Source organism: Rhinichthys klamathensis, unplaced genomic scaffold (genome assembly GCF_029890125.1).
Source record: "Rhinichthys klamathensis goyatoka isolate OS25496 unplaced genomic scaffold, OSU_Roscu_1.1 h1tg000078l_1, whole genome shotgun sequence".
Lineage (NCBI taxonomy): Eukaryota > Metazoa > Chordata > Actinopteri > Cypriniformes > Leuciscidae > Rhinichthys > Rhinichthys klamathensis.
Window position 1 is genome coordinate 359,960 of NW_026606620.1, and position 12,096 is coordinate 372,055.

General features: G+C 40.0%; 1 protein-coding gene across 2 annotated transcripts in view; it reads left to right on the top strand.

Annotated features, from left to right (window-relative positions):
* grm3 (glutamate receptor, metabotropic 3) overlaps nucleotides 1–8,033 on the top strand; it is a 46,352-nt gene extending 38,319 nt beyond the window's left edge. For both annotated transcript variants that reach the window (XM_056251162.1, XM_056251163.1), the window contains exons 4-6: nucleotides 1,834–2,909; nucleotides 4,975–5,152; nucleotides 7,113–8,033. In XM_056251162.1, coding sequence (XP_056107137.1) covers nucleotides 1,834–2,909; nucleotides 4,975–5,152; nucleotides 7,113–7,189 — 1,331 coding nt within the window. In that variant the 3' untranslated portion in view covers nucleotides 7,190–8,033. The remainder of the gene's footprint in view (nucleotides 1–1,833; nucleotides 2,910–4,974; nucleotides 5,153–7,112) is intronic.
* The last annotated feature ends 4,063 nt before the right edge of the window (nucleotides 8,034–12,096 follow it).

The following is a 12,096-nucleotide window of genomic DNA, read 5'->3' on the forward strand; positions in this document are numbered from 1 at the left end:
AGCCATAGTTATTTAATGTTGTAGCAGATAAACAATATGATGGATCATAAATTTATACCCTACTGTTTTTTGTTTTGTTTTGTTTTTGTCTACGGCAGGACTTCAGGTAAAAGTTTGTGTGAAACTTTAGTTAAAAGTGAGACAAGGCATCAAAAGCTCAAGATGTACAATAAAAAACTCGAATTCTTTTCGACAGACAGACAAGATAGATAGATAGATAGATAGATAGATAGATAGATAGATAGATAGATAGATAGATAGATAGATAGATAGATAGATAGATAGATAGATAGATAGATAGATAGATAGATAGATAGATAGATAGATAGATAGATTTCAATCATACCCCTATGTTCATCCATCCATCAGACAGTCTCTGTGTATCCTATATAAAATGTATTTGTTCCACAAACGGTGTCCATATCCTTGGAGGCTCAGCGCAAGATAATTAACTGCAATTAGTGTTTGTAACGGGTAATTATATTATAGTTATCCTGTTACCATATGTTGATTATTTAATACAGGGGTGTGCTCGGCATCTGCCGCCAATGACGGATGATTACACATTATCGAGGTCAGTCGCCTGACATCAAATCGTGGAATGAACAGATGAGCAACGAAGAAATGAACTATGGGCCGCAGAAGGTTAATTTGATCCAGCGCACGATGAAGTTCTCGAATACAGCAAGACGTTTGTGGATTTCACTGCACCTCAGCTGCATGTGTTTGTGGGGGTCTGTGAGTGCATGGGTGTTGCAGTTGATATTGACATTATCTTTGTGAATGATGGGGTTCATAACTTCTAACCTGTTTTCCTTATCTGATGAATCATCATCCATCAGAAAGCTTCCAGAGACCCTCTGAGCAATTACACCATGCAGAGAAAACACTGCACCAGGTGTGGCTGTAGGCAACTATTTGTGTGTTTACATATAATTAAAATGAGAAAAAAAGTAAATAAATAAATAACATGGTATTACTATAATTTTTTTAGAAGGACAGAACAATTGATTGATAGATACATATAGAACAATAGATCAATAGAACAACAGATAGAACGATAGATAAACCAATAAATAGACAGACAGACAGACAGACAGACAGACAGATAGATAGATAGATAGATAGATAGATAGATAGATAGATAGATAGATAGATAGATAGATAGATAGATAGATAGATAGATAGATAGATAGATAGATAGATAGATAGATAGATAGATGGATGGATGGATGGATGGATGGATGGATGGATGGATGGATGGATGGATAGATAGACTTTTTTTTCTTGCCGCTATAGAAAAATAATCACGTGTACAATCAGTAGTGACAGTTTCACCATCATCCCTTGAGGGACATTTTCTTCTCGTCTTCTCTTTCGGTTCACAATATATCATTTTCCCTGAGGCCAAAACTCGAGACAGAAGCATCAGCTCCTCTGTGCTCATTTGCCCATGTCTTATTTTGCAATGTGCTGACCAAGGACGCTTCCTCCCAGGGCCCCGAGCTAGACTACAGAGGTGTGTGGGAGACTTCATATGAGCGATAAAACCAATACCTAGCACATAAACCCTGACAGAAAACAGCCTGATTCCTCCTCAAACCCTTGACATGTTCTCTGCTTGAAGTCGGATGGCATTGTGTAGTCATTTTGTTTAGAGATTCGATGATACTTTTCTTCGCCTGCTTCATGAGCCTGCAGCCGTTTACGTACTTACTGATAATAACCAAAGACAGTCATAAAGGGAACTATCTGTTCTTGAGTTAATGTGTTTCATCCCACTTAATATGTGTGAAATAACTTCTCCCCCTCTTTCTCATACTCTCTCTCTAGCTCCATTTTCCCCTGTCGGCTTGGAGAATCAAGTCAAATTTGACGCATATGGTGACGGAATGGGTCGCTACAACATCTTCAACTACCAGAGAGTGCCAGGCAGCGACAAGTTCACTTATATCCAGATCGGAGAGTGGGCGGAGATTCTTTCTCTAAATGAGGGCTTGATCGGCTGGCCAAGAGGAGCGGACGTACCCACGTCTCAGTGCAGCGACCCTTGCGCTCCTAATGAGATGAAGAAGATGCAAGCGGGTGAATACTGCTGCTGGATTTGTACTCCCTGCGAGCCCTATGAATACCTGCCAGATGAGTTCACATGCATGCCCTGCGCACCTGGCCAGTGGCCCCGTCCTGACCTGATCGGATGCTACGACCTTCCTGAGGACTACATCATGTGGGAGGATGCTTGGGCCATCGGGCCCATCTCAATTGCATGCGTTGGCTTCATCTGTACCATAATGGTCTTCATCGTTTTCATTCGGCACAACGACACACCGCTGGTCAAAGCGTCCGGTCGCGAGCTGTGTTACATCCTGCTGCTTGGTGTCTTCATGTCGTACGTCATGACTTTCATATTCATCGCGAAACCGTCACCTATCGTGTGCACGCTGCGGCGGTTAGGCCTCGGTACCTCGTTCGCAGTGTGCTACTCCGCCTTGCTCACGAAGACCAATCGAATCGCTCGCATCTTCAGCGGCGTGAAGGAGGGCGGGGCTCAGCGACCGCGCTTCATCAGTCCCAGCTCACAGGTGTTCATCTGTCTGTCGCTGATCTCAGTGCAGCTCTTGTTAGTGTCCGTCTGGCTACTGCTGGAAGTTCCCGGTACGCGGCGGTTCACCACGCCGGAGAAACGTCAGACTGTCATTTTGAAGTGTAACGTACGGGACTCTAGCATGCTGCTCTCGCTAAGCTACAACGTGGTTCTGGTGGTCCTCTGCACGGTCTATGCCTTCAAGACCCGCAAATGTCCGGAGAACTTCAATGAGGCCAAGTTCATCGGATTCACCATGTACACCACCTGCATCATCTGGCTGGCCTTTCTGCCAATCTTCTACGTCACCTCCAGTGACTACAGGGTACGTCTGACACTAACATTCTGTAAAATTCAAATGAACTGAAATTCAAAGAAATTAATATAATGCAATAAGTGTGACTTTTAAAGGGTAAGACACCCAAAATTAAAGATTCGGTCATCCTTTACTCACATTGTGTCACACTTGTATGACTTAGGCCCTGTCCCAAATAGCACCCTAAACACTAGAGGTATTCCTCTGAGTCCGCACTTTCGTGATGTAACGGCGCTTTGACTGTTGGGAAGGAGTCTGCTGCAGAGCTCGCATCAGTGCGGATTCGGCAGAAGTGTGCATCAAGGGTGCATATCGACCGCAAAGGGGGAACTCGTGAGAACCCTTCTGAAACCTAAAATGACAAATGGGACGCCCTGCGGTCTCATGGACTTAACGGACACGTGCATGTGGCAGCCATTTTAAGTCCGCAAGACCGAAAGTGCATATGAATTGTGCCATTTGGGACAGGGCCTTATTTTCTTCTATGAAACACAAAGGAAATTTGGAAAAACTCCTTCTATAGCATATGCCAAATCTAATTCTTGGAGTAATTAAATAATAACTATTAATGTTAAAGATAATTATATTAATAAAGACACCAGCAACAAAATGCCATTTAGGACCTTCTGCCCCAATTCTGAGGGTTCGTTCTTCAATTTTTCACTTAAATTACAACCATATTTGTTACTGTACAATTCTAAATTAATTCAACTCTCCTTTGGGGTCTGGCCAAATGTATTAAAATTCCAACTCATGAATTTAAAAGTAACCAATTCTTAACATAACTGTACTTCGCCCAGTCCTGCCTGACATCAGCAGAAACTCTCCTCAAATCAAATTAAAGTACCTGAAGCTAACTGAACAAAGCTAGATTTAATCTAATTTAGTGGGAATGAATCAAACTGATCTGAGCTGAAAAGCGGAACCAGAAAAAAAAATCCATTAACATGCAAAACAGACAATGTTGTCTTGCATCCGTGCTTGTGGGACTGCAAGATGCCTGCTGTTCAGATAGCTGTTACGTGTATTAGGAATTACATCAAGCAAGCAGATCTGTCAGATAGAAATCTGTTGACAAATTGAAATCCTCAGCAAACACGTAGCCTCAACAGACAACTTCTCAATAGCTCGTTGATGCAACAAATATATAACATATAGAGTGATTCAGTGTGACAGTGTCTGAGCGGGTCTATAACTGAGCTTGTCATTCACCACACCGAGTGAATCCAATAGAAACTTGAAGTACCCAAACAGCATTGCCAGACGTAGATGGCCTGCTGACGCAAGGAGGAATCCTTGCAGGGAGCAGGACAAAAATGGGTCTTACTAGGCCGCAGTCAATGAAGTGCGAAGAGAGGCTCTTTGCTCAAGAGACGTGGCCCTCAGAGACTACTCGCCCACAATGCTGATGCATGTGGAAGCGCAGGATAGTTGAAAGATACAGAAACCCGGTGCAAATGCTTGCAGCCGCATGATCAGAGCCACCAATCAACCGAGTACAACGCAACAGAATAAGGACAGCTTTGTAGATGGCTCACGCTGAAAACACTGCAGAAAATATGAGCAAGACTAATAGAACAGCTAATCGGTTTGCGTATTTTTAGGACATGAACGTACGCGAATAGGGAACTTGCAGTATTTAAACCCACTGATAATTCATATTGAGATAAAGGTCTAACTGAAACCATTCATTTAGCTCCCTGTGAAATTGTTCCTTAAGTGGAACAGCGTTGTGTTCCCCTGGGGTTGAGAGATCCCTGTTCAGTTTAGTGTTATATCCGTCCTCTTCACTCACAGCGGTGCGCCTTGACGGGAGACTGGGGGAACAACACAAAGATCTAAAACTGGGAGGAAAATTGTTGCTAATGGGAGACATTCAACTACTTCTAATCAAATGCTATTTACACAGCACTTTGCTAAATGTCACTGTTATTATACCCCTGTGCTCTACCTCTTTATTAGCCAAGGGGTTCTTGATAGTCACAACTAATAGCTTCTGATTATCGGAATAAATGAGTCACCGTAGAGACAATGATGGGTGAGAAATAAATTGTGTTTGTCCTCTCTCTTTCAGGTCCAAACCACAACCATGTGTATATCTGTCAGTCTGAGCGGATTTGTGGTGCTGGGCTGCATGTTTGCCCCCAAAGTCCACATCATCATGTTCCAGCCGCAGAAGAACGTCACCAGTCATCGGTTAAACATGAACCGGTTCAGTGTAAGCGGGCCGGCCACTAGCTACGCGTCCCATGGTGAGATCTAGACACACACAAACAAACAGATACTGTATATTAGATAGAAACATTGACTTTTAGTTTACATTTATGCCATGGACACAAATACAGCAAATTGTGTGACTTAAGCCCGATTCGGATGGGATTAACAAGATGGAGTAATGTAATTTAGAGTTTAGAGTTAGAGTAGGGGTGTCCTGACTTATGCCCCCTGTATTTTTAAGGAAGAACATTTATTTATTTACGATACATTATTCATTCACAAAGAAAATTTGTGTCCTTAAAGGATGGATTTTTCCTCATTTTTTAAATTATGGCATTAAGATCAATTTCCAAAAGATGATTTTTTATTCCTCTTTTTAGTCAACTTTAGCATGGGTGTATTCACTTATGCTAAGCACTGTATCTATGCTTAGAACACGAACAACAATTCAAAACACCCAAGCAATGCCATAGCAACCTCTCAGAAACTTTAGCAACCAGAGATTTGTTATTGTGGATTTTATCATCATGGTTATGGCATTATGTGCCTAATGTGATAATGTATAACATACACAATCATGCAGAATTGCAACCATGATGACACGACCCACAAAAACAAAACAAAAAAAAACACAGAAACGGCATAAATTGAGAAAATGCTGCAAAGCAATTTATTTGTGCTTTAAATACAACTGGTTGTCAAAGTTGAACTTTCTGCAGTGCTTACACAAGCGGTTTGTAGTGATTACAGCCCTTTGATATGCCAATTTACACTGAGGATTTTAATGTCAGCATTGTCACAGAGCGGTTGTGTAAGAGCACCGGGGAAAGGTGCGGTAGGGAAAGGCCGTTCTGCCGTCTGATGGTGGGTAATAAGCCCATGTGTGCACAGACAACAGCTTCTGCTCTGATGCATTATTCACAAGCACAAAAACAGATCAGGTAAACAGTTTCATCTTTATTTACATTTCATTCGTCTAATAAATAACATGACAGACACAGCAAAGAAGAGAAGACGCTGCGGAGTGCAGAGCAGAGATCACATACAGTCACACGCTAGGAGGGAAAAGAGGGGGAGGGAGGTGATGAGAGGAGAATCAAATGGGGGAAAAGTTGTCGGTAAACTTTGTGAAAAGTTTGTGGGGCCTTTTTGAAGTTAGCCATCAGTGGCAGAGTCGCTTTCTAACATACTATCACTTTTGCTGCGGTACATGGCATGCATACACAGCATGCAAATTTGTATTATGCATGGAATATCTTGATAAGTGATGACCTACTACTTACCAAATGTCAAAATGTGCAGCATATAACATAAATTAATACATAAATAAATGTAAAAGAACTGGCTAAACGAAAAATATGCATTACTGCATGGTTATGTAATATATATAACATTTTTGGATTCAATTTCTTGCAAACATAACTACATTATGATATATTATACAGTAGTGGCCAAAAGTGATGTCCATTGTCCGGCCTAGGAAAATTTACATTTTCAGTCTTCAACTATTAAAAAAAAAGTTGTTTTGTAAACACATTGCACAGTTATGCTTGGAGTTAATTGTTTTATTTGTTATATTTTGGCCTGGCTGTCATAGAAATAAATGATGAACACATGCAAAAACAAGAGAGAATCAACAAAGTATTAATAACTGATTATGTTGTAGTCAATGTATGCTTTTTCCTGTTATTGCATAATAAAATAAAACCTGTAGCTTGCTATTTTTTTGCTATTTTGACTGATAAATGCCTTAACCAAGTTTAGTGTTTTGTTCTTCCCTCATATTTAAAATATTTTCCTCATATTTTGATGGTTTATTGGAACTTGTAGGGTCATTAAAAACAAATATCCCCTCCGGACATCACTTTTAGCCACTATTGTATACTTTTACCATGATATAAAATGACTTCATATTATGTCCCACAGCTTTTACATCCCTTTTTCCTTACCTTCTTTGCATTTGTCTAATTCTCCTTTCGCTCTTTCTTCCTTAAGCATCCGTGAGCGCCAACTTCGTTCCGACGGTGTGCAACGGAAGAGAGATCGTTGACTCCACCACTTCCTCTCTGTGACCCCGCCCCCTTCTCCAGACTCCTGCTCCTTAGCGACTGTTAGCCAATCAGCACACATTGTGCTCTGCCCAAGAACTAGGTCTGCCTACAACGTGTAGAAAGTGTGTATGATTATGATTTATTATTAAATTATTTTTAGGGCTCGTTGTAAATATTAACTGACATTGTTGTAGAGAAACAAAAGAACAAAAAAATCCTTTATAGAGAGATTTTGGAAACTGTTGTTTTGATAGCTTTATTATGTATGTTGTAAACGGCCATGATGTGATGATGTAAAACTCAAACCAGTTTTGATTGGGCCACAGTAGAGACTGACAGAAATGGCTCCGCCTGCAATACTGGATACAATTTGTGGTCGTTTTCTTTTGTAGGCCTCATTGTAATAATCTAAACTGTATGTATTTCTATGTTGTACATTTTGTACAGAATCTTAACCGATGGTTTTAACAGCACACGACGACAGTATTATTACGCTGGTCATGAGGGCCAGAGCAGGAAAACCATCGAGTGAGTGCTCGCTCGCGCCTCAAACTTCACGTCGTCTCATTACAGGCAGTGGCTTGATACCAGAGGTTACAACACCATTTTAGTAAACAGTCATGACATCTGAAAACATATTACATTAACTGCATCTCATAAGCATTACGTTGAGATGGCTGTGATGCATGTTTATGTTGCAGCACAGATATGAAGTCTCCTTATATATGTTTACACTGCCAGTGACGAGTAGCCTTCAGGGATGGGAAGTCTGGAAGATGAGCATGTGAGGTAAAGTGAATCTTACAAAGTTGACACTTACCTCTTTTCTACCATCATGGTGCTGTTGCCGTCCTACACTTTTCGATTGGATAAAAGTTGATTTGCCAAAGAAAAGCCCCTTAAACCGGCTTGTGACAAACCAGGAAACAGTACTGTCAAAGGGCAAACAATAGGTTAATGTCCTCTCCAAAAACTGTTTTCAAAACCACAAAAACATAAACTGTGATATATTTGAAAATATACATATTTGATCAAAAATACAGTAATAACAGCAATAATTTGAAATTTGAAAACTGTTTTGAATGTAATTTATTTCTGTACTGGCGAATCTGAATTTTCAGCATCATTTCTCCAGTCTTCAGTGCCACATGATCCTTCAGAAATCATTCTAATAGGCTGCTCAAGAAATATGTACTATTATTATGTTGCTAACCCAACTCTGGCACCGGCACCATTTCAATGGAAAAATAGATTATCGGTTACGTTTCTGACGTGGGAAATGCTTTGTGATGCAGTGAATGTAAAATGTATTCTGTTGTTCGATATCGGCTTGTTGTGCCTTATCATTTGTCCTATAGTTTTAATAAGAGAGGTTCCTCAGAGCCTTTTGGTGAGAGGGAACCGGGCCATTTTTTTTACAGACATCTTTTTTTACATTTCAGAAGTTTTATACATTTCTATGTTTTTCTGTTGTTTCGTTTGGAAGAAAGAGGGACGCTCGGGTTCTTCGACATGCTGACGATTTATGGAGCACGAAAATGTTAAAAGTTTTAATGTTTTTAGCTCGCGGCCATCGCTTGGCCTCAAGGGATTCTGTAAAATATCACGTTACCTAATGCAAGTGTCAAACTGTATCATGTACTTTAAGGATCATCCATTGTTGGCCCGTCATGAAGAGATATAGTAAACAAATATGTAACAGTAACCTAGAAAAGCTATACTCTCAACATTCATAATTCATCAGTATTGCAGCAAAGGAAATCATTTGTGTGTCAGTTAACAGTACCACGAGGGGAACATGCACAGCAGGAGCGATAAAATCAGATAACAGAAAAACAGCCAATCGATGACAGATTTAGTCTTCCAACACACATACAATCAAAATACAGCCAAACCCATATATATATAGGCTACTATATATATGCTTCCTCACTCCTCAGTTTTTCCCCTTTTCACTCACTAATTAGTGATTAATACCGCTGAAAAGTAAATGACGTTATGTAATTAAAATCAGAAATTTGTGCCTGACAAATTATTAAATCTTGTAAGCATCCATTGGACTAGCATTGAAGTAGGAATTAAAGCCATATCTATATGGATCAGAATAGATATGGACTACCCAGACAGCAAAGCCTTGGAAACCAGCCAAAACACCCTAGTAACATGGTAAACAACGCTCAGACCACCTTAGCAACTGCATAGCAATGCCCTGGAAACTGATCAGAATATCCTAGCAACTGCAGAGTAATGATAAAAACCACTCAAAACACCCTTGCATCTGCACAGTAACATGAGTTAAACACACAGTAAAGCAACTGGTTAGCAACATGCTAAAACACCACTTAGAACACCTTAGCAACTGCATAGCAACACCCTAAAAACCAACAACAACATCCTAGCAACACCCTAGCACAATGACATTCTAAAAACCACCCAGAACACCCATGAACCTGCATAGTAAGTAACATGCTAAAAACCACTTAGAACACCTTAGCAAATGCATAGCAACACCCTGGAAACCACCTAAAACACCCTAGCACAATTACATTCTATAAACCACCCAGAACATTCTAAAAACCTTCATAGTAAGTAACATGCTAAAAACCACTTAGAACACCTAAGCAACTGCATAGCAACACCCTGGAAACCACCTACAATATCCTAGCAACACCCTAGCACAATGACATTCTAAAAACCACTTAGAACACCTTAGAAGATGCATAGCAACACCCTGGAAACCAGTACTGTGGTGGTCACTTTTACACAGGCAATATACAGAATAAATTCTTACAATACTTTGCTCCTACAAAACAAACAAAGACACAAAGAAAGTAAATAAGTAAGTGAATGTAGGGAGAAAAACATCATGGAGTTATGTAAAGCAGTTTGCTGCCCAATAAACTACAGCATGATACTCAGCAACTCTGTGCTTTTGTGGCAAGGCTACACCAGCCCAAAATCTGCACACATCCTCTTTCCACACGTTAAGTTGCAAGGGGTCCTCGTTCCAGCATTAGTCTCTTTAAGAATGTTTTTGAGAGAAGAGGGAAAAAGTCAAATGTGGCGGTTTCATCTGAGTGGCTTAGAAACGGTTTAGGAGGGAGGCGAGACTGCAGTCTGCGCAGAAACACAAATCGAGAGCGAGCCTCCCTCACCCACTGCAGCAATTTCATTCAAGTCAGAGTGGGGATCGAGAGTCTTACTGCAGAATCAGCCAGCTGTGTCTAACTGAGTCACTGCGTGGAAAAGTTTAAAGAAAACTTTCATGGAAATGTTCATGTTTGACATGAATCTTCACACACCACGACAAATTACGCTTGTCAATCCTGTTTGGATGTGAAAGAAACAGACAACCTATAACCAGTCGAGTTAGACGCGTTCCTGTTGGGTCAACATATTTTGACATTCCTGTCCGAAAATTTAGTCCTAACCATATCCCTATCCCTAAACCTAACCCTACCCCTAAGTTATCCAGAAAATCAGAAGCAAACAACGCTTACTGCAAGCCTAAACTGACATAAACTGTAAACTTGCCCCTCAAATCTGATTGGTTGATTGTAATGTTGATCCAGGAACATGTTATACTTGGTTAAATCAGGTTAGGCAACCAAATTGACTACTTGACTCTTACAGGAGTCACATCTGAATTTTAAAAGCAAGTTCAGTTGATGTCTGAGCAGAACTACAGTCAGTAACTAGCGAAGAGGGTAGCATGTGATCAGAGAGCTACAAAACGCCTGTTAAAGGGATAGTTCACTCAAAAATGAAAATTCTGTCATCATTTACTCACCGTCATGTCTTTCCAAACCTGTATGATCTTTCTTCTGTGAAACACAAGAAAATATTTTTGAAACACCCCACAACATTCTTCAAATTAGCTTATTTTGTGTTTTGCAGAATATAGAAAGTCATGAGGATGAGAACATGATGACTGTTTTGAGGGACCTATCCCTTTCAGTGTCTGGGCAGAGGAGGGAATTGTCGGGGGGGTACTTGCGAAAATATTTTATATAGAATATATTTAGAATAAAAGATAAATCCAAATAATACAAACAAGTCTTGATGTTTACTATGGTTATTTGTCACTAAGGTTATAGGCAAGACTCAAGGCCAGGTCCAAATGGTATCTGCACATTTTTTCCCCATATTTTCTGTACTTCTTTGGTAGGAACATCTGCATAATTGTGTTAAACAGAGCTGTATTACGGATTCTGTCTTATTGGAAGCTGAAAGTATTATCAAATTTGCCAAAATATGTATTGAATGAACACAGAAGGGGTGCATATTACTTTATGAAGGACAGGCGTTCCAATTCTGTGAAAATCCACGGAACTGCTTTCACGCGGGCCTGAGAGTTTGAGAATGGGATCGTTTTTTTTTTTTTTTTTGTTGTATGTAGAGGCTAATTTAGAGTCAAATCTGTTAGTAAAAACAGTACATTTGTCAATCCCATATACTTTTTTCAAACTGTTTTTCTGAAACGGCATGTTCATTGGATGTATCATATCAAGAACAATTTGGGGTGATCTCAAAGTTGGATGTAAGGGTTAAAAAGAGTTCTCACTAAAAAATCTCCTTCAGATCTGTAAAAGAGGTATAACGTACTTCAGGAAGGCACTGAACTTTTTGGTTTGAACACAAAGCAATAGAACAGTACCCACGGTGCAGTGTGCAATAAAAAAGGACATTATGACATCACAATAAATCAACTAAATGATGAATTGTCTTTGTTATTCCTCATTTTGGAGTTGTGGGTGACAGTAAATCTTTATCACACTTCAGACATACACAAACACACATTGACATACCTTCTCAACACTTTCTGTCTCAGTGACTATGATGGATTCAGATGTCTCACAAAGACGAGCGTTTCCTCACTAAAAAAAAAAAAAAAAAAAAACGTCCCCGCGTGTTCTCTCTTCTACTAA